Raw genomic sequence first — 23,621 nt, forward strand, 5'->3', positions numbered from 1 at the left:
ATCTGTTAGATTTTTAAAATCAGCACCAACGTTAAGTATCCATTAATCATATTAAAAGAGATAAAATATTTTAAGGGCTTTGACAAAGTGGAAAGTAAATTGTAGATCCAGAATTCAACTCAAAACAGACATTAGTAGAGTATAATGTTTATATAGAATTTTTTTAAAAAGCAATGCAAAAACAATCATCTGTTAAGTAGCAAAGTTGGGTGAGGGTGAGAGTTCAGAAAGTTAAAATTGACTTCTTGTTAAATGAAACCCCTACATGTTTCCCTACTTCAAGGGAAAGAAATCCAACATTGTATTGGGATATATTAATTATTATGGAATGAAAAGATTATGATTAATGAAAAATCATTATGCTAAATTTATTAGTCATACTTCGAACATATACTCCAGTTTTTGATCACTATGCTCTTAAAAGAATATAAGGAGCAAAATCTGGAGAGTTCCCAAAGAGAAATGGTGAGAATCACTAGAAGCCTTAAAAAATTCATTTAGGAAAAGCCACAAGAATTGTTTTTATTGAAACTATCTTCAAGAAAATAAAAGATGTTGAGAAAATATTATTTGTTTGATGTTTTCTATGCAACAGCAAGATTGAACAAGGAAAATATGCTTAGATTTTTCTTTAGAAATTGATTGGTTGGTAGTATGAGCAAAAGAATACACAGATACTAAAACTGGCTGGTAAGAGAGGTGGTCTTTATTGATAGGCACATCCAGGGAGAAACAGGTAGCCTTGTGTTGAGTGTGGTGGGCCATCAGAAAGCAGGGCTTCCTCAGGTTCTGTAGCTACCTCCACATCCAATTCTAGGATTACAACTTGAGACCAGACACTCTGAGTCCTTCCCGTGGTGCTATTGTTGAGTCCCAGTTACTGAGATTTGAATTCTGACATCTCAAATTTTGTTTCTGCCTACATGACTGTCAAAACTTAGGGATGATAAAAAGGCTTTCTGATTTCTGAAGGGACACTCCCAGGGAACTTTATCTCAACTGTAAGAATCAAAAATACTCATCCTTTAGCCCAGTTTAAAGCCCATTTATTTTCATTTGTTTACTTCATTGTTTGCTTGTTTTTAGTTCTAAAACTTCTCTGGACCCTCCTCTTCCTCTTCATAGCAAGCAGCGTCTCCCCCTACTTGCTGCATCTTTCCTTCAACCCAGTGGATCACCAGGGTCTTCATGGCTGATAAAGAACTGTTCAAGGGGGCACATGGTAGGCTTCATTGTTTACTTTCTTGTAGGTTCTGCTCTTGTGATTTTTATGCTCCTAGGGGACCCTTCATAGTAATCCAGCCTCTTTAAACCATTATTTTGTTTTGATTCCTCTAGGTAGCTTTGGAGGAAAGTCTAGCCATTGTGGAGACCCAGATGCATTTCTTTTCTATCTTTCTTTTTAGAGGAGGCAGTAAGAGGGTTCTCTGTGAGAAAATGCTCCAACTGAAGACTGTGATGCATCAACCTTTAGAGAAGAAGGGACCTGCTGAGAGGGGAGTGAATGAGCAGAAGACTCAGCCTGAGAAAGCAGGATTCTCCTCTGTGTCCCACAGTGGGTAAGAGACTCTTTGTTCAGAGACTTCTTCTGTCAGAATTAAGTCATTGCTATCGTAGCAGCTTTCAGGGTCTGTATTCAGGCTTTGTACCTTAACTGTAGTGCTTTCTCTTAAGACCTTCCTGGAAATTCTTTAAAGAAAATCTATAGTATTTTTATTTTATTTTATTTTTTAAAAAAGGTCCACAACGTGGAACCAAGTTGTGTTTGATTTTTTTAAAGATTTTTTGATGTGGACCATTTTTTAAAAAGGTCTTTATTGAATTTGTTACAATATTGCTTCTGTTTTTTGTTTTGATTTTTTGGCCGTGAGGCATGTGGGATCTTAGCTCCCTGACCAGGGATCAGACCTATACCCCCTGCATTGTAAATCAAAGTCTTAACCACTGGACCACCAGGGAAGTCCCTGTGTTCTTATTATTAATACTTTATATTATTCAGAGTAATTTGGTTTTATTCTAACTAACAATGCATGTATTCGGCAAATGCATGATCTCATGGGTGCTTGAGATTTCATGGAACTCTTCCAGTCACGTGAGTAGTGTCTCTTTTCTTCATTGATGGGAGCACATACGAATCTCCTGTTACCTGAGATGTTTTGATGGTGAAAGCTGACCCACATCAGTGCCTGAGGAGGTAGACGTTTACAGAGGCTCCTCCATCTCCACCCCATCTCTTGGAAGCTCATGTCCCTGGTTTCTAGAATGGCAATTTGGATAAACTCAATATTTTAAATTTATTTTTTATTGAGGTAACATCGGTTTATAACATTATATAAATTTCATGTATACAATCTTATATTTCTACTTCTGTATACACTACAGTGTGATCAGCTCAATTTTACAAATAAGCTTACAAAATTGCCAAATAATGACCTGTTGGCTAGATTTGTTAGTCTGTCTTTAATGGCTGTCTTCCTATAACTTTTGGAAGGCATTCAATTAATATGGGGATAATCTATTATACAGTTAACTGTGAGCACCAGTTACTGAAATACTAAATCATCACTAACTTGCTTAGTGGTTGAAGTGCAGCTTTGGAGATGTTTAGATTTTGCTTCATGCTCCATTGGGTCACTGTCAATATGTACCACTTAAATTTCACTGACCCAGAGAATAATGTTAGAGCTAAAATAACCTGAGAGTTATTTTAGAACTGAGAACACTCAGGCCCAAAGATATAGTTGCTTGATCACAGTTGCACAGTAGCCTTCGGCAGAAATAATATCAGAATCCTGGACTCTCAATTCACAAAGCCTACACTCACTCTGTCAAACGCATTTAAAAAATTTATATTCTTGTGATCATTCTTTTTAAAAAATAGACTTTATTTTTAGAGCAGTTTTAAGTTCAGAGCAAAATTCATGGAAAGTACAAAGAGTTCCCATATACCTATCCCTGACCCCACACATGCATAGCCTCTTCCCCCAATATCAACATCCTGCACCAGTGTCGTATATTTGTTGATATTCGTTGCAATTGATGAGCATCATTATCACCCAAAGTCAGTAGTTTACATTAGGGTTCATTCTTGGTATTGTACATTCTGTAGGTTTCGACAAAAGTATGATGACATGCATCTACCATTACAGTATCATATAGAATGACTATTCCCTGCCCTAACAATACTCTGCTCCACCTATTCATCCTTCCCTCCCTTTTAATCCCTGGCAACCACTGACCTTTTTACTGTCACCATAGTTTTGCCTTTTCTAGAATGTCATATAGTTGCAGTCATACACTATCTAGCTTTTCAAGCTGTCTTCTTTTACTTAGTAATATGCCTTTAAGACTCCTCCATGTCGTTTAATAACTTGATTGTTCATTTCTTTTAAGAACTGAAAAATATTTCATTTTCTGGAGGTACCACCGTTTATTTATCTGTTCGTCTACTGAAAAACATCTTGGTTGCTTCCAAGTTTTGGCAATTATGAATGAAGCTGCTATAAACATTGTGTGAAGATTTTTATGTGGACATAAATTTTCAGCTCATTTGGGTAAATAGTGAGGAGTGTGGTTGCTGGATCCTATGGTAGGAATATGTTTAATTTTGTAAGAAACTGTCAAACTGTCTTCAAAAGTAGCTATAGCATTTTGCATTCCCACCAGCAATGAATGAGAGTATCTATTGCTCCACATCCTCACCAGCATTTAGTGTTGTGAGTGTTCTAGATGGTCGCCATTCTAACGATGTATAGTAGTATCTTATTGTTGTTTTAATTGGCAGTTCCATGATGACATTGATATTGAGCATTTTTATATGCTTATGTGCCCTCTGTGTGTCTTCTTTGGTGTCTGTTCAGGTCTTTTCCCCATTATTTAATTGAATTGTATGTTTTCTTATTGTTGAGTTTTGAGAGTTCTTTGTGTATTTTGGATAACAGTCCTTTCTCATATATGTCTTTTTCAAATATTTTCTCCATGTCTGTGATTTGTCTTCTTACTCTCTTGACCATGTCTTTTGCAAAGCAGAAGTTTTAAATTTTAAAACTTGGTATTGTATCTAAAGAGTCATCACCAACAGCAGAAACTAACACACCATTGTAAAGCCATTATACCCCAATAAAGATGTTAAAATAAATAAAAAGTAAAAAAAAAAAAGGAGTCATTACCAAACTCAAGATCATCTAGATTTTCTGTTGCATTATCTTCTAGGAGTTTCATAGTTTTGTGTTTTACATTTAGGTCTATGATCTATTTTGAGTTAATTTTTGTGAAGGGTATAAGGTCTGTATCTAGGTTCATTTTCTTTGCATGTGGATGTCCAATTGTTCAGCACCATTTGTTGAAAAGACTACGTTTTCTCAATTATATTGCCTTTACTCCTTTGTCAAAGATCAGTCAACTATATTTTTGTGGGTCTGTTTCTGGGCTCTCCATTTTGTTCTATTGATTTGTCTATTCTTTCACCACTACCACATTTTCTTGATTACTATAGGTATACAGTAAGTCTTAACATTGGTAGTGTCTGTCCTCTGACTTTGCCCTTCTCCTTCAATATTATGTTGACTCTTCTGGTTCTTTTGCCTCTCCATGTAAACCTTAGAATCAGTTTGCCAATATCCACAAAATAACTTGCTTGGGATTTTGACTGTGATTGCCTTGGATCTTTAAATGAAGTTGGGAAGAACTGACATCTTGACAATATTGCATTTTCCTATCCATGAATATGAAATATCTCTCCAGTTATTTAGTTCTTCTTTGATTTCCTTCCTCAGAGGTTTGTAGTTTTCCTCACATGGGTCTTGTACACATTTTGTTAGATTTATACCTGAATATGTCATTTTGGGGGGGTGCTACTGCAAATGGTATTGTTTCAATTTCAAATTCCATTTGTACGTTGCTGGTATATAGGAAAGAAGCTGACTTTTGTATATTAACCTTGTATTCTGCAACCTTACTGTAATCACTTATTAGTTCCAAGAGTTTTTTGGTTGATCCTTTCAGATTTTCTACATAGACAATAATGTCATTGCAAACAAAGACAGTTGTATTTCTTCCTTTCCATTCTGTAAACCTTTTATTTCTTTTCCCTATCTTATTGCATTAGCTAGGAATTCCAATATGATATTGCAAAGGAGTGGTGAGAGGGGATAACCTTACCTTGTTTCTGATCTGAGTGGAAAAGCTTCTAGTTTCTTACTACTAAGTGTAATGTTAGTTATATGTTTTTTGTAGATGCTCTTTATCAAGTTGAGAAAGTTTCTTTTTATTCCTATTTTGCTGGGAGTTGTTTTTTTTTAAAATCATGAATAGGTGTTGGATTTTGTCAGATGCTTTTTTTTGCATCTATTGATAAGATCATGTGATTTTTCTTCATTAGCCTATTGATGTGATGAATTACATCAGGTGATTTTCAAATGTTGGAGCCAGCTTTTCATGCCTCACTTGGTGTGTTGTATAATTCTTTTTATACATTGTTGACTTCAATTTGCTAATATTTTGCTGAGAATTTTTGCACATATGTTCATGAAAGATATTGGTTTGTAGTTTTTTTCTTATAATGCCTTTGTCTGGTTTTGATATTAGGGTAATGTTAGCTTCATAGAATGAGTTAGAAATTATCTCCTCTGCTTCTATCTTCTGGAAGAGACTATGGAGAATTGGTATAATTTTTTCCCTAAACATTTGGTAGAATTCACTAGTGAACCCATCTGGGCCTGGTGCTTTCTGTTTTGGAAGGTTGTTAATTATTGAATCAATGTCTTCAATAGATATAGTTCTATTCAGATTGTCTATTTCTTCTTGTATGAGTTTTGGCAGATTGTGTTTTTCAAGAAATTGGCCCATTTCATCTAGGTTATCAAATTTGTGGGGTTAGAGTTATTCATAGTATTCCTTTATTATCCTTTTAATGTCCATGGGATCTATAATGATGTCCTCTCTTTCATTTCTGTTATTAGTAATTTGTGTCTTCTCTCTTTCTTATTTAGCCTGGCCAGAGGCTTATTGATTTTATTGATGTTTTCAAAAAAGCAGCTTTTATGCAAAAAAATTACCTAGGTACATTTTAATTGTTATTGTGATAAGTGTTATTTATTATTTGGCAACTGGATGAGAGTAAATAATAGACCTATAGAATCCAGAATAATAAATGTGTTTCAGAAAAGAGCCTTGTTTTAAAAGTAGAATTAGCTTTATTTATATCTCAGTGACCCCTGAAAGTCAGAAGAAGAGGATGCATGGTACTGATAAAGATACTAGGTTGGGAGTTTGAAGGTTGGGAGTTTGAAGCCAAAATTTTTAATGATGGCTCTTCCACCAACCAATTATGGGGGTTCAGATATATCCCCCCTCAGCTTTATTGAGATATTTTTGACATATGTCAAATATCTTTCTTATTTTTTGTGAGCCTCAATGTCTTCATCTGTAAAATAAGATGAAGTCCCTTCCTGAACTAGTATTTTATACTTCTTGATGGACTAGGATGTTAAAGGGTCTGTTATCTTAGTAAATGCAGCCAAGACTGGGCCTTGGCCCCTGATGTATATCTGTGTGTCGTGTGTGTGTTTCTTACAAGGAACACTATGCTAATATTATATCCTGAGATAGAGCTGAAAGAGCAGATAGGAGAAGAAGCATCTTCTTAGTTGGAAAAAGAGAATAACAAAAAGAAGGATGGAGATGATGGAGGTGGGATAGGAACGGGTGGCCAAAGTTGGTGTGAATGAGAAAGTTAGAGGGAACTGAGTGTAAAAAATCCAGAAATGACAACATTGAAACTATTGGATCACTAAAAATAGTAATTAGTAAGAGTTTATTGTGCACATAAAAACAGTTCATGAACTGGGAACTCTTAAACGGACAGTTAGAATGAGGCTCAGAAGTATATTGTTATAAGGTAGCTTATACAGTAAGAATGCAGAGGCTGTTTATTATTTACAATGATTTGTTATAGCATTAGAGTTTTCCTAATGATAGAGGTTTGGTTAAAACTGGCCCCCTCGTGGCAGTTTGGGGGAACAGCTTAAGTTTTGTTTATGATTTTCAAAGGCACTTACAAGATGCAGCCCAATGTAATTTTTTCTTGTTTTGCAGATTAGGTTGAGTTTAGCGTCAGTAATTTTCTTAATACTATAATCAAAGATTTCATTGTCATTATCTATTTTAAAATCTGTGTCATTATATTATAGGAGTTCAGTCTCCATCATCTGAGTCAAACCAAAAGGTGCGATTAAAGAGTGAGTCCAGAACATGTCCTAAATCAAGTCCAGTACCATTAAGGTTTTCTATGCATAGGGACAGATTGCCAGCAATGAAGTTTACAGTGATTACAGGCCATCCTTTGGCTTCTGAAGCTTCCTCTCAATGGCAGATTAATTGGCCATCAGTACTAGCTGAATGGCCAAAGGATGGATACTAAATCTTTCTGTAAGGCCATTTTTCCTGTCATCCAAGTATGTGTAAAACCTGGTTCTAATATTAACTGAGAGTCTCCCTGAGCATTTAAGTGGATACACTTAAATAATAGTAACATAACAATCATTTTGATTAGTAAAGGAGGGTATGCATTGAATGGTGGACCTTAGTGGGTAGAGAAAATCCCTAACAGAAAAAGGAAAATGAGTTTGAATGTTTTGTGTTTGTAAAATAGCAATATCACAATAATTGTTATAAAAATAAGTCCTGGAAGAGAATGGAGAATCCAGCAGAATCACGTTCTGTGATCTTGGGTGTAAGCTATCTGCCTGATGTTGTCATCTGCTTTGAGGGAAGATTTTTTTCCCCTGGAAATCTTTCATTTTAAGTCAACTTAAAATGTTTCATTTTAAGTTCAAGAGTCTGGTGGTGGTGCAGAGAGGCTTCTCTTCAGTTGAGAGACATGGATCCAAGTTTCAATATCCTGTAATTTAACTGCTGTGTGAGAAATTTTAAAAAAGCTGGTAGGCCTCTTTCCATCAAGGTTCAAGTGGAGTTTTTCATTGATGTCTCCTCCAGAATACCTAGTCTCCAGGTTCCAATGTAAGGGATACAAAGTCCTTATCAGACCAAGGATCTCTGAAAGTCTCCTTGACCTGTTGACTGTAAGTTTTTGAATATTGTATTAGTGCCCTACAGTACTGGGTGATATTAGAATTTACAAGGGCAGGATGTGCATGGGGTTCTCTTATCAAAGCCTGGGTTGTCCAGTGGTGATTTCACAAGAGTGTTAATTTATGTTTCCCAAAAGGTGTTGACCTCATTGTCATGAGGGCTGAGGGTAGCACTTTAGGCCAAGGTACTCCTGTGTTTTCAGTCAGTGTTGCCAATTTAAATTTTAGAATGCCATTGGTACATTCAACTTCCCTAAAGACTGAGGCTGATAGGGGCAATGATAATGCCATAATGTTTGAATAACCTTGGTTAGTTGTTTTAAAACCTGTCTAGTAAAGTGAGTCCCTCTAATATTTGAAATTTCATTTGGGATTCCCCACAATGGAAAAACATTTTCTCATAATTTCTTGACTACAATGTTGGCATCAGCTTTCCAACTGATGGGAAAGCTTCTATTCCTCTAGACACACCATTACAAGTACATATTGATAGCCCCTAAAGGAGACAATTGAAAAAGTTTAATTGTAAATATTCAAATGGTCCAGACAGTGGGGGAGCAGCCCCTGGAGTTACATTAATGGTTTTACCCATGTTATATGATTGACAGTTTAAACATTGATTATAAACTTGTCTTGCTAATTTAGAACAACCATATCACTAATATTTTTTCATAATTTGAGTCATTTTGTCAATTCCATTGTGGGTAGTCTCATAAAATGCTTGCAAGGGTGGTAGTTTGAGAGATTCAGGAAGCACCAGACAGCCATTTGGGCCCTCCGAAAGTCCTCTTTTTTATGTTAAATATTCATCCTTCTTCATGGCACTTTTGTATCTTTCAGCATCAGATACAACTTTTTGCCTATTACACAAATTGTCTTAAGTAATCTGATTTGGCTCTACCATGGATGGTAGGTTGTGGAAATTCAGGAAAAATGGCTATGTGCCATTTTATGGAGTTCATTTAAATTACAAAGTTTTGGTACCTTAGTAATTTCTTGAGTAGTAGCCTTAGCATGAAAGTCAGCCATCACATCTCCCTGGTATTCAGGGTCTGATCAGTGGGTATGAGCCTCAATTTTTATGACAGCAACTTGTGAGGGCAATAATAGTGCAGAGAGGAGGTCAGCAACCTGAGGTCCATTTTTATAGGTGTATCACTGGACTTAAAAATCTTCTCTGTTCCCAGAGCATACCAAAACCATGGACTACTCTGAAGGCATACCTGCTATCAGTGTAGATATTTGCAGTTTTGTCTTTTGCCAATTCACAGGCTCAAGTGAGGGTAAACAGTTCTGTATGTTGAGCTGAATTAAACTGAGGAAGGGACTCCTCTTTCTAACAGTTCGTGTTGAGTAGTTACAGTATATGCAGATTGATGTTCCCCTTCAGAATTTGTGGCATAGGAGCCACCAACACAGAGTACTAAATCTGGGTTGGCTAATAGGGTTTTCTGTAAAACTCATCTAGGAGTTAGATTTGGGGAGCCACATTCAGCACCGTTGAGTCTCTCTCTGTCAGGTAAGCGTAGGAAGGTAACAGGGTTTAAAGAGCGGCAGCAAAGAATGCTCAGATTAGGAGGCAGAAGTAGAATCTCATGTTAATCTACTAGCTAAGAAATGGTGTGTATGCTCAATGTTTAGCAAACTTTTTATGACATGAGGAACCTGTAAATTTAATTCACTTCCCTGAACACGTTTCAAGGAGGATTCCACAAAGGAATTTAAAGGCTGCAGCTACTGCCTTTAAACAATTTGGGTATGCCCGGGCCACTGGACCCAATTGTAGGCTATGGGTCTATTTTTTTCCTCCAGTTTTTTGCATAAGAACTTCCAAAGCCTGATTAGTACATTCCTAAACAAACAGCATGAAAGGTTTAGTGTAGTTGGCGGGGTGGGGGTCCCATTGCAGGAGGATTTTGTAAAGCCCATTAGTTTCAGTAAAGCCTTTCTCATATTTTGTTTCCCAAGGAAGAGGTTCTTGAGTGTTATTTTTAGTCAATTCCTACACAGAGTGGAGTAGCTAACAAGGAAAAGTTAGGGACCCTGGCTTGTCAATATCCTGCAGGTCTGAGGAAACCTCTAAGTTCTTAGTTATAGGTTGGGTTACTTGGGGGTGGTACTTATTCTTTCTGGAGACAGAAAGTGTCCTTTTACAGATAAATCATGACCTAGGTAATGTACCTTTCCTTGTGAAAACTGAAGTGTATCTCACGAGGCCTTATGGCCTTTATAAGCCAGTTGTAAAAAATATTTTGAATTAACTTCTGAGTTCTCTCTAGATGAGGAACACAGAAGTAAGTCATCTGCATATTGAATCAAAGTAGAATTTCTGAGATTTTGCAGTGTGCTTAAATCCTTAATGCATCTGAAGCAGCAGTAATAATAGTATTTTTCTGTACTTATATTACATTTGAGAAAGGCTTTTATGCATAATAGCTCATAAATGTTTACTGAATGTATCATTTGCTAGATAGATACCATGTTAGGCACCTGGACTCAATAAGATCTGGTCTCTTCCATGGAGAAACTCAAACAGGTGGGGAAGAAAAGTATATGAATAGATAGCTTCAACAGAACACTCTAACTGTTCTAACCTCTGGGTGTTTTGGAAGCCCAGATGAAAAGAGTGTAGGACAAGGCCTACATCTCTTCCTAAGAAGCTGTCACCCATTGAGATGAATTTCTGAGGACAATCCCATTTCACAGACCTGCACAAGTGAGTGCAGGGTCCTTCTTAAGGGAAGGGTTTTCTGCGTCAATGGAGAATCCATAGGCTCCCTGAGAGGACACTGAGGAGCAATGAGTGGAGGTTTGCAAGCACTTCTCTTTTCCATTATTGAAGAACTGTTTACTGAGAGCCCCCTCTGTGTTTGCCTGTGTGCATAAGATGAATAAAAAACTCCCAGCACTGAAAGAATTCTTAGCCTAGTGACCAGTATAGCTGCTTAATGACAGGAGAATTGTTGGACAGAAATGTGAATAAAGTGTAGGGTGGGTTAAAAGGTTCAAAGGGGGTTTTATGCTACTTGACTTGCCCTGATCCCCATTCAGGCTCCTTCCAACACCTGGATTGCCTGTTCCAGACCAGCGACTCTGGGCCTCAGGCAGATTTCCGCTTCTCAGAAAACAAATAGCACCTGTGCTTCCTGCTGGCACAATACAGACAACACTGCCTAGGTCTCCAAGAGAAAATGGTGAAATCAGAAGCCGTTGGTTCTGCTCTGGCACATCTGTAGAAACACAGAGGATGTCAAGTTGGTCTTATAAGTTCACCATTACCAAAGTAATGAATGATAATCTGTCTTCATTTTGATAAGTTAAATGCTTTATAGGCTTTGCTCTACTCATCCCAACATTTAAAATAAATTTCATCCTGACCGTATTTCTAAAAAGGCAAAGAAGCTAAATGACTCTCACTTTGCAGATAAAGAAACTGAGGCACAAAGTAGTAAAGTGACTTCTCAAGTTTGCAGTGGGAGGACAGAGTGCATTGGGCTTGCTGATTCCTGCTCATACATCTAACCACTTTGCCTCCCTCAGGAACAAGATAAACTAAAACCTTCTCTTCTACTCTTCTATATAACAAATAGTAGTTATATTGGCCAAGATATCATAGGATTCTAAATTAATTCAGAACATTTTTTGGAGATCATATTTTTCAGATCATTCTTTTGAACCCTATGGGCAAAACTGTAGCAGTTACACTGGAGAATACAGAAGCAGTAGTATATAGTGATTAAATTAAGGGCTTGAGGATGTCTTGCCAATCAAGCCTTGGCTGTCTATGGAAAAGACACAGCTAGGTCCATTCTGGTGAAAGAAGAATCCCGCTGCCTAGACAAGTGGTCTCTTCTCTCACATAATGATTTTCCTTTCAACTTTTCAATTAACACCTAGCTTTGTTTACTGTATTGAAATGGATTATAAGCTGAAGAGAGGGACTGGGAGCAGATTTTACAGTAGAATTAGAGAAGAAAGCCATTTTCAGAAGTATAGGGCAGGGGGAAAGATGATCTTAGAAGGGGTCTTTTACACAGAGAAACTCTTTTGTTTTCCTTCCGTCATTCTCTGCCACATTCCGGTCACTAAACACGTGCTAGAGTTCAGCGTAGAGGCTCTTTCGGTGAAATTCTCAAAGCACCTTCTGCTGAAGCTCCATAATCTATCAGTCACCCCTTTCCACCCTTACTGTTTCTTTCCCACCTTAGGAAATATTCCTTGATCCAGGATCAGGCTCGAGAGTTGACCCACCTGCGGGAAAAGATGAGGATTGGGAGGGCTGTCTCTTCCCTTCTCATCCAACATGTCAAGAAGACAGTGAAGACCTTTGAGGAGCTCCTCAGCAGTAATAAGATTGACTGCTACATGGAGCAGCATTTCCGTGAGCAGCTGGCCAAGGGCAGCCAGCTGGCAGAGAGCCTTGCCAGCAAGTTCAACACAGGTAATCTGGCCCCAGGCCTCAGGAGGGCCTTTAGTCCCTCCCAAGGACCTACGCTCACACAGGCCCACACTCATCCACGAGTGACTTTTCAATCTGGGGTCCTGCTTTGTAATCACCATCTTGGGGCCAGAGTCAGGACTGGCTGGTTAGGAGCAACAGAGTGGCACACAGGGTTGAGGATGCCATGATGCTTCCATCTCTCATGGAATATGGCTACTATGGCAGGAGGTATCAGTGGGGGGACAGCATTTATCTGAAACTAATTGGCAGAAAGAGAGGTGTAGTAGGGGCAGCTGGTTGTTGTGAAAAGAGCCCTAAATTAGGAATCTAAAGACTCTTGCTCTAGCCTGTATGTGATCATTACTAGTTCTGGACATATTCATATTCCTTGTTTTTTTGTTGTTGTTTTTTTTTTTTTTGCGTTACACGGGCCTCTCACTGTTGTGGCCTCTCCCGTTGCGGAGCACAGGCTCCGGACGCGCAGACTCAGTGGCCATGGCTCACGGGCCCAGCCGCTCCGCGGCACGTGGGATCCTCCCGGACCAGGGCACGAACCTGTGTCCCCTGCATCGGCAGGCGGACCCTCAGCCACTGCGCCACCAGAGAAGCCCTCATATTCCTTTTGATATCTGTTTCCTCATCTAAAAAATTAGGTCAAATGATACCAGCCCCTAAAGTTTGCATGATTGTTCTTAGGATCAAATAAACAATATTAATCAGAGTACTTCAAAAGAATGATAAAAGAATCATGCTGATTTGGGAATGATTTAGGCGCTCTGTGTATAAGTCCCTTTTGTGGAATATTTATTTCAGGAGCCTTTTACATAGAATATTGCCTGGAAGCCTGAGGGCACATAGTAAGAGCAGGCTTGAGGCCACTGTGCAGGCTCCTGGTGGCAGATGCAGAGGTGGGACAGGGATGTCTGTCACCTCTACAGAGGCAGAAGTAGGTTCTGCATGAAAGCTGTGATGGGACACACAGACTCGGGACTGGGAACCAGTCTTGTGGCAGGACTTGGAGGCTCTGGCCGGGGTGGTCCAGAGGCCAGCTGGACAAGTATCCCATGATCTGTGGGAAAAGAGACATTTTCAGCTTTTTACTCTGACTCAGGGCAGAGCGAGTAGAGATGATGATCTTCATGGTGGGTTCAGGAAAGTCTGCCAGATAAGTTCTCTAAAGACTCAACCCAGTGTCTCCTGAGAAAATTCAGAGTATCCTGGACTTGAGAGTCAAGCAGCTATGTGTCTCTGATCCCAGAGAGAGAACCCAGTGTGTGTTTGTATTTGGTAAATGAGAGCTGTTTAAATTATGACTGGTCCTTTTTTTATTTTGCTTTTCAGATGACTGTATAAGTAAGAAGAATCAAAGAGAGCAGGTGCTGCGGAACCTCAGGTAAGTCCAAATTTTCAGGGGCTATGAAAGATATAATCTGGTAAAGGATACAGAGCAAAGGCCAGAAGATCAAAGGAGCAGGAGCTCTCATCCTCTGTAAAAACCAAACAGCTGATTATACCATTACAAGATTATGTATCCTTAGCGACAAAGTGGTCTCATTTCCTATTTTTTTAATTTATTTTTCTTTTGGTTCCAAGTCTCGAATTAATTCACTAACTTAGTAATATAGAGCTGCTCTAGCCTAACTCTCCAGTCTTAGGAGTCTCCCAGGGATCACCTCTGATTTCCCCTAGATCTTTAAAAACTGGAGTGAGATTATACCTGATATCTTCAGGCGTGACCCAACGAGTGCTGGCAGATGTTAAATGGCTACAAATTTTCTTTGAAAGAAAAAAGATTTATACTATAAATATGACATAGATAGATTTATACTGTGTATAACTATACTTAGGGAAGGAGGTCTAGAAACTACAAGACACCCAGAAGGCAACATTGCCTCAGGAAGCAGTTTTAAATACTATTCAGTGGATTATGTCACAGAGTATGTTGAAATCTTATGGGCCTGTGGGTGTCTTATGAAGGAACTGTTAAGTGTTAAAGAGCCTGACGGGTCTTCTCTCTTTCTCAGGATGTTTGTGGCCAAGGCACTGGACACTGTTGTTTTCTCCTGCCTCCCAACTCTCTACCCCCAAATGGAAATGGATTGTTTGGCTTCTTCCCTAAAGGAACAGTCTCCTTGACTCCTGGGGCCTCTCCTGTGAGCCCCCAGGTCAATACAGCTGTGGTGTTTGGGTGACTTTCACTTTTCCTTCTGTCTTTCTTACCCCCTAGTATCTTAAGGGAGTTGCAGAAAAAGGGTAAAATGACAGAAGTCCTAGAGACCAAGCAGGATGCCCGGCCCCAGACTAGGCCCCAGACCTGCTCCAGCAGCCATGCCCAGTCCGCTGCCCATCGCTCCCCTAACAGCACCTCTCCGCTGTGTGATGAGCAGGAAGTGCGCCCTGCAGTGGATGTGGCCAGTAAGTATCCAGAGAGCCTACAGTTTCTGGGTGCTTGCTTATTTGTCTAGGCCAAGGGGAGGCATCTTGGCAGCCAGACCCTGCAGATCCACTGTGATGCACCTGGTTGAGCACAGGTCTGGGACTCAGTGCCAAGCACAGGCCCTAAGGGTGTCAGATAGCTTTTCTCCATTCCTAGTCCCCCACGGCGTCAGCCACCAGACCCCATCAGGCACATACATGGTATTGGACTTGAGGGGAGGGGTCATGAATTGGGAACGGGAGGGGACAAATGCTCCTCATCACTGCAACACAGTCACGTCATGTTTCAGACTATGGATGCAAATATCATTAACATTGGGCCTCTGATCTTGGACTCTTTTGGGTAAACAGCCACAGTTCCTATTTTCTATTCACCACTAAATATTCTTTATCATTTGTGGATTTACAGATCCCACTCATCATTCTAATAATTCAGCTGTAATATCCTCTAAACCATCAGTAACTGGGACTGGCTGAATCCATCACCAGCATGCCCCTCTCCAGAATTCCCCAAGGAGGGCTCTTAGGCAGCCTTGCTAGGGATAGGAGGAGGAGAGTAAGTTTAAAATCAAATCTTCATTTTCTCCTGCTAAGCCTTCTCTTTATTTTCCCTCCTGAGAAAAGCATTTGAATTTTTAGGCAACTGCATGAGTCAGATTCTGGTGTGAACAACCAGGGACCAGGAAACCATCCTTAATCCCTGGCTACATCTGGGGGTTTTTTGCTTTTTTTTTTTTTTTATCTGAACTGACTATTTTAGGTATGAATAAGCCATAATGGGTTTTGACCTGGTACTATTCCTGTTTCTCATTTTACCCTGAGAAGCAAAGCAGCATAATGTTTCCTCACGAGTATAGCAGCCAAGGGAAGACAGGAAGTACGCCTTTATTGAGCACCTATTATGCTTGTATTATTGACCACTACACATATGTTGCTTCATTTAATCAGGACAGCAATCCTCTTAAGTTGGTGCTGGTATTCTGATTTTACAGCACAGCTAAGGACACTGAGTCTTGGTGAAGTAAGGGAACTTACCGAAGACAGCCCAGCTTGGGGTAACATTCACTGTTAGCCTGCCTGACCCTAAAGCTTAGGCTGTCCACTGAACTGCAGCCTGAGCATTCAGGGACCAAGCAGGGAGGGAGTCACTCCGTTGCACACCTCTTTCTCTAGGCTTCTGGAGCGAAGGTTTTCCCCATTCCACTCTTTCTGCCCCTATGCCCCACACAAAGGCCTAGCCTCTGCAAAGGAGACAAGACCCTAGACACATTGCACTTCCACCCATGAATTTATAAATGAATGGGGTGCCCTTGATATGTATGTGACATCATCCAAGGGCCAATGGGAGTTTTGAGTGCATCCTTGGACTCAGTTGCCCATAGGCACTTGGTTCCACCTCAGCGCTGCCCTGAGGGACAGCAGGAGAAAGGCAAATACACCTTCTCCTTACCTTCAATTCCTGCCACTACTTGTAAGGATGGCCACATTTAAAATGTGGCCGCTGGAGTGGCACTCTCAGAAAGTATCGGCCTTATTTTCTGTTATTCCTATCTTTTCTAAGGGAGACTGAAGCCCTTCTTTTTCCCATCTGAAGTCATTATTTTCTCAGAGGGGCAATGGCTTATCACTACTCCTTTGCTTTTGGGGTCAAAATTTCTAGGGTAGTTAACAAATGGTGTGTGGCAGATGTGGCAGCTTCACCGTGAGGCTGAATTCCTCTCACAGGAGGCTCTTCTCTGCTGCTTTCCACATGCCGTGTAGGGCACGCTCCCTGTGTTGTGTGGCCAGGGGAGAATGGGACAAGGAAACGCTGATCACTGTTAACTGACAGACTTGAACCCTCCTGCACTCTTAGCTGAGAGTAAGTTGATTTTCTGGGGAGGGGATAAAGGGGCTTTGAAAGGGGTTGGGAATCACATTTTGATTGAGTTCCTACTTTAAGTGAGGCTTTGAACTGAAGGCTTTACTCTTTATTTCACTGTGATGTTAATTACATCTGGTATTATGTAAACTGGGGAAGGATACTGACTTAAGTAGGCAGTTCCCTAGAGGAACTTGGCTTGCTTGAGGGAAATAGGACTTCACTCCTCCCTGCTTAGAGGAGAAACCCAACTACTCTGTGGACCTTGATAATAATCCTTGAAAGGGGCGACGCTTGAACTTTTCTCTCAATTATGGCCCTGCCACCTAGCCAGGTTTTTTTCTAAAGGGAGCCAGCAAAGGACATGATGATGTTCTCATAGGATCATTGAGCTGTAAGATACCATATATTGTTTGGTTCTACAATCCCCCATGCAGAAATACCCAGGTCATTCTATGGACGGGAGCCAGACAATCAGCTATATTTAAGAATTATTTTTGGGCTTCCCTGGTGGCGCAGCGGTTGAGAGTCCGCCTGCCGATGCAGGGGACATGGGTTCATGCCCTGGTCCGGGAAGATCCCACATGCTGCGGAGCGGCTGGGCCCGTGAGCCATGGCCGCTGAGCCTGCGCGTCCGGAGCCTGTGCTCCGCAATGGGAGAGGCCACAACAATGAGAGGCCCGCGTACTGCAAAAAAAAAAAAAAAAAAGAATTATTTTTACAGTCTCATGAGCCATTCTGGGTGGGATGCAACTCACCACTTGCTTTCCTCAGACACTCCCTCAGCCTCAGAAGGTGTCCAGAGTAAGCTGAGGCAGGAGGAGTGGGGGCCACCAGGAGGGAGCAACCCTGTCTAGGTTTTCTGTTCATCCACCAGAAGTAGAGACAATTTTCCCTTCTTCATCCTCTTCCAACAATCCCAATACAGAACAACCGCAGGAAGGACTAGCTGCTCTGTTGCTGGCAAGAGCATAGACTGTTGGGTGAGTGGATCACCTGTTCACAGGCCAGCAAATTGCTTCATCTCCTGAGTCTCATGACTTATACAATTGGCAATTCCAGCATTTTGGGGATCATAGAGGGAGCTAGGAGAGGGGCCCCTGTACTTTTCCTGTGTGTGCACTGTGACCCTCAGACACTACATCTAACAACTACTTCTTGATATCATAGGCCAGGAATGCCAGTAACCTTGGGGTGAAATTTATGGTCCTTGAGAAATGAGTTTTTAGCTGAATTCAGCACTAGGCTGGGGGTCACTGATATATCCACCTTAGTCTTCATTCCACGAATTACTGCATTAGTTTTCTAAGGCTGCTGTAACAGAATATCACAAACTGTATGCTAAAAACAACAGCAATTTGTTCTCTCACAGTTCTGGAGGCTAGGAGTCTGAAATCAAGGCATCAACAGGCCATGCTCCCTTTTCCTTGCCTCTCCCTGACTTCTGGTGGTTGCGGGAAGCATCCTTTGCCTTGAAGATGCATCACTCCCATTTCTGCCTTCCACTGGCATGTGGTCTTCTCCCCTGTGTATCAGTCATGTTGGATTCAGGGTCCACCCTAATCCAGTATCATCTCATCTTAAGTAATTATATCCATAAAGGTCACAGTCTGAGGTTCCAGGTAGACATGAATTTTTGGAGGATACTATTCAACCCAGTATAATTATTTTTAAAACACTTCATTTCTGACTTCTCTGTTTGTTTCTCACTCATATTCCTTTCTGGACAGATGTCAGCGCAGCCACTCCTGCTGATTCAGGTTCATTGCCCAGCAACCATTCAGAAGCCATGTCTGCTCAGCCCTTCTATCCTTTGAGCGACACCACACAACTGAGTGGGACACCAGACCCTGGGCTTCATGGCAGCAGTGGCCCATGGGACGAGATGAGGCCTCAGAAGATGAATGCATCTGGGAACCTATCCTCCTTCTCCTCTTTATACCAGCCCAACTCCGAGCCCTCTGGTAAAATACAAAGGAGCAGTTGGTGAAATAGAGCCCATTGACAGGAATGATACATTCCTTTCCTGGCCAGATGGTTTTTTGTTCCTCTGTTAGACCCTGGCTCACAGAAATGGATGAGAAGATGAAAGGCAATATCCCGTGGGTCAGCCAGAGAATGAAGTCCCAGCTCAGTGTTGGTCCTTTCTACGTGCCTCTCCCATTTCCCCTACCTAGGGACTCACTCTGGGCAGGACAGTAAAGGAAGGCACTCTGAGGCACTCTGTAGGGATGATGAGTTGCCTCACATTTGTGTGTTCCCTTCCATGAGGAAGGTAGGTCTTCCTTAGGTCAAGAGCTATTGCAGGATGGGAAACTATTTCTATAGGCACACACACACACACACACACACACTTTGTATACAACTCTAAGCCAGTCCTGCCTCTCAAACTTTGCCATTGGGTTTGGAGCCAGGCATCCTGGCACCCAGTGGCTAGGGGTGCAGCTGTGTAGAGAAATGCCTTGAAGCAGCTCAGTTTCTGGGATTCACAGTGTAACAATACAACATTTGAAATTCTCAGAGAAAAACCTGGCCCTAAGCAAGATGTCCTGGTGGATGAAGCTAATTTTGGTCTTTCTACCCTTTGTGCATCTTTTTCTCTCCTTGAAGGTGTTCCTTTCTCTCACTCCTCCTTCAGGTCCTGATACCTCCCCAGGCTCTTCCTTGTCACTTCTCACCAAAGGAAAACACTCAGTGTCACTCATTATTCACAGCCTGATCTAATTTCATCTCCACTTACCTTAGTCTTTCTATCAGTGAGTGGATGTTAAAGGTTGTTCAGTCATGGATCATAGGGTAAGAGAGGACTGAGGTAGAGAGGGAGGCCCTCTGGATTGCTGCCTAAGGAAGTAGACGTGCTTTCTCATCGTCAGGCCAGTCCTGCCTAGAGGACTTCAGCAGCTTCTCACCCTTGTTCGCCAGCCCGGTGTCCATCTCCCTCAGGTGTACTCAGCTTCTATCTGGGAGGAGGCCTTGTGGAGTTCCTAACACAGGGCTATCTTGTGATTGAGAGCCCAGGAGCTCTTTAAACGAAGTTGCCTGGTGTTTCCTGGGTGCCCAGGTGTGAGGAGGAAGTTGATGGAGGTATAGATATGGGCAGGGATCTTGCAGGGAGACCCTGGGCAGAACCCCCCACCTGCCCATGAGTGACAGCTTTCCCCATTTCCTACCTCTCCCATGTCTTGGTGGTATGCAACAGGGGCCAACCTGCTGGAAAAGAATCTTGTTGAGATCCAGAACCTGTGCCAGCGCCTGGAGGAATCCATATTCATCAATGACCACCTGCGGGAGAGGCTGGAATATGTGCTCAGCAATGCTCACCAAGGAAAAAGTAAGAAAGGCACCCAAACCTCCTGGTTCTGTCCACATCTAGGAGTCTCAAGAGGGCATATAGGTTTGCAGTTATAAAACACATTGGTGTGCAGTACTCCACTCTTCCTCACAGTCAGCCCAGAGAGGGAAGCAGGACAGGCACTATTGTCCCTACTTTACAAATACTGACCCCAAGTGGCTTGCCCCAGGCAGGGCTAGTTTTCATCCTCAGGGCTGTCTGATGTGATGCCCATTCTTGTGACTCCCTATACTACCTGGTGCTGCCCCTGGGCTTGTGGCCTGATTGTCAAATGATAGAGCCAAGGCTTCCATGGTGCCCACTTCAGCAGAGGGAGGACCACATCCCACCTTCATGTTACTACCACATGCCCTGGATAGCACCTGCCACTCCCCGCCCCATGCAAGTGGCCCATATTTCCACACTTTCCACCCAGATGTTTTTGCTGGAAGACCAGTACTTCCACATTCCTTCTCCCTTGTCAGGATCAGAAAAAAGGTGACCAGAGCCCCTACAACATCACAGCAGCAGCCAATTAGGGGGAAAGACCCTGTTCTACAGCTGCAGCCACTGACATGAATGTGTGGCCCGTCATGGACTCAGCCACATCATACTATTGTCCCAGTGCATGAGGCTCCCAGGTTTTCTGTTTGGCTAGGGCTGAAACTTTGGTGAATGCAGGGAACTATATCTTTGAAAGAATCTGTTACCCAAATGTGTGACTTGACTGGGTTGTTTTTATTCCCTGAGACAGTATCCACCTTTGGTTTCCATGGTTAGAACCCAGAGTCCATGCCTCAGCTCTACAACAAGAAAAGGGCCTTCAGGGAAGCCAGCTGGAGTTTTCAGGTCACTTCCATATTCCTCCTTTCCACAGAAATACTCTGCTGCAGAATCAAAGAAAAGAGGGTGGAGAGTAAAAAATGCCCAGACCCACACAGCCCAATCTAGATAAGGCTGCTTCTTATGAGATCCCACCTACAAGTCCCTAGACTCACAAGCTCTAGGTGTGAATAGCACTGAGAAATTCACATTTCATGTATAAATCCCTTCTCCCATCTTTGCAGATAACCAGAGGGTCACTGGCTGTGAACTGAACACCAGCTTGGTGTCTCTTTCTCTCCCTTTCCCATTTCCAGCTGAGTGTGAATGAGGAGGGGAAAGGATGTCAGTTTCTGTTCGGAGCAGTCAGTGAAGAGAGTTCCCTAAGTCCCTCCAGACTTCATTGCAGCTCTGTCTCTCCCTCCCCAGGCACTGCACAGCCAGCTCCAGATGTCCCCCTTGCAACCCCTCATTCATACACTGAGAGTCACTATTCTGGCTCTGGTAAGGACATCTTGTGACGTGACAACAGGAGGGTCTAGAGATACGTTCTCCAGATTTTCCAGCCCTATCCAACAGCATTCGTGGATATAAACTTGGAGGCATCAGACATTACCTTTAAATAACTGGATCAAGTTAATAAATTATTACTTAAAAATTGTTTACACCTATTTATTGAGTGTCTATAAAAAGTAAAATTTGGGCAGGAAAGAATAAAACCCAGAATGGCCTGAAATCCATAGCAAAGGTTAAAGGAAAATATACATTTTCTCTATTAGCTATCTCTATTTCAGAGAACTAGACCAGAAAGGCCAATGCTGGGAAAAGGTTGGAGCTATTAAGAGTGGGGCCGTGGGACTCCATGACCCCCATTACATTCTTGGAAAGAACAGAAAAACTATCACGTGAAAATATAGCAGGATAAAATCTGAACGTTTATAATGAAGACCATTTACCAGACCCGGATGCACTCCCTTCAACAGAATGACAGAAGCTGCTTCTCAAAGTCACGAAGATCAGAGTTGCCTCAAGCCTGGAAAATAGCAGTTGTCCAATTTTCAGAATGGTAGAAATAATATATTTCAATATATATAGAAGCGTAAATTTTATTTTGATCTTTTTCAAACTAAGAATCGATTGGTATTAATTAGATGACATGTAAGCACATAGAAAAGATGGACACTGATAAGCAGAATGGGTTCACCAAGAACAAGTTAAGCCATATTAATAACTTAGCAGGTCAGAAGGATGCCCAGAGAGCTGAGTCAAGGATAAAATTTAGGCCCGTGTGCTCTATATTGGTCGTGGCATAACTCGGTCTTAAGAGAACTTCTAGTTGCCAACTAAGAGACATAGTCTTGCTAGTTTTCAGAGGATGACAGAGTATTTCATGAAAAAAGGTACATGAGAAGAAAAGATTCTGAATACAGTATCATCAAATATTGGAACAGCTGCCATGTGGAGATGAAATTAGACTATGGAGTTAGAGGGCAGAATGAACACCAGTGGGTGAAAGTGACGTGAAGGCCAAGGTGGACTTGATGATGAGAGCCATTTCTACCAACTAGAACTGTCCAATGACAGAAGTAACGTGCCTCGTAGTGGAGAGAGCTGTCTGTCCTTGGAAGTATTCAAGACCAGAGTAGGTGTTTCCTCATGAAGAATGTCTGAGAGTGAATCCTTGAAAGGAGAGCTTGCTGAGCTAGATGCCTAAGGCACAATCTGGTACGCGGGCCTCTCACTGTTGTGGCCTCTCCCATTGCGGGGCACAGGCTCTGGACGCGCAGGCTCAGCGGCCATGGCTCACGGGCCTAGTCGCTCCGCGGCATGTGGGATCTTCCCACACTGGGGCACGAACCCGTGTCCCCCGCATCGGCAGGCGGACTCTCAAACACTGCGCCACCAGGGAAGCCCCTCTATGGTTCTTTAATCGATATTCACGGCCTGGTCTTTTAAATAGTTCTATTGCATAGTTTTTATGTGCTTGTCTTTACTGGATGCTACCTTTCTCAGTAGGTTATCACAAAGGCACTCACACCATCTCAATAGCTCTCTTCAACCCCCGTCAACCTCCCACAAATAAACCCGGCACATCCCCTGATGCCTTGGTACTAAGCTCAGTTTCCCTGAATTTAGATGCCACTCTTATTTCACTGAACCCAGATAAGTGCAGATCACCCCAGGGGGCATTATATGGCCCTAGGTCACCTCAGATACCAATAGTGATGCTTCCTTCCACCTTTGCTTTAGATCTCAATATCAGTGTGGGTGTGACTGGGCTCACCTTCCAGCTGACTGCTTTGCAGTGATGAGAACCCAAATTCCCCCTCCTTTACCCCTTCCCAACCTGGGCTCACCAGAACACTCCAAGGAGATGGAATTCCTGAGGAGGCTCTGCTATCCTCTCAGTCCCAGCTTCAAGGGCTCAAATGGAAGGTAGAGCAAAAGAAGGTGGAGTGATTTCATAGAAGTGGAAGGAGAAGCAACAGGAGAACTTGTATTTCCAGGATGAATGTCCTTCCAGATAAAGACTCCAAATGAAGTGGCCCTCATTTCATGAGCTGGAAGTGACTAGGGCAAGACCAGTGATGCCTACATTTTTAGAATCCAGTATATGTATTTAATTGTGGGATACGATCC

General features: G+C 41.9%; 1 protein-coding gene across 1 annotated transcript; it reads left to right on the forward strand.

Moving 5' to 3' along the window:
• Positions 1 to 18,674: 18,674 nt before the first annotated feature.
• LOC308612135 (myomegalin) lies at positions 18,675 to 21,580 on the forward strand. Its single transcript, XM_081224417.1, has 3 exons — positions 18,675 to 18,792; positions 20,028 to 20,159; positions 21,411 to 21,580. Exons 1-3 carry the CDS (start codon positions 18,714 to 18,716, stop codon positions 21,500 to 21,502), a joined length of 303 nt encoding a protein of 100 aa, XP_081080543.1. The 5' UTR covers positions 18,675 to 18,713; the 3' UTR covers positions 21,503 to 21,580.
• Positions 21,581 to 23,621: the final 2,041 nt, after the last annotated feature.

The sequence above is a fragment of the Mesoplodon bidens genome, assembly GCF_964165515.1.
Source record: "Mesoplodon bidens genome assembly, chromosome: 2".
NCBI lineage: Eukaryota > Metazoa > Chordata > Mammalia > Artiodactyla > Ziphiidae > Mesoplodon > Mesoplodon bidens.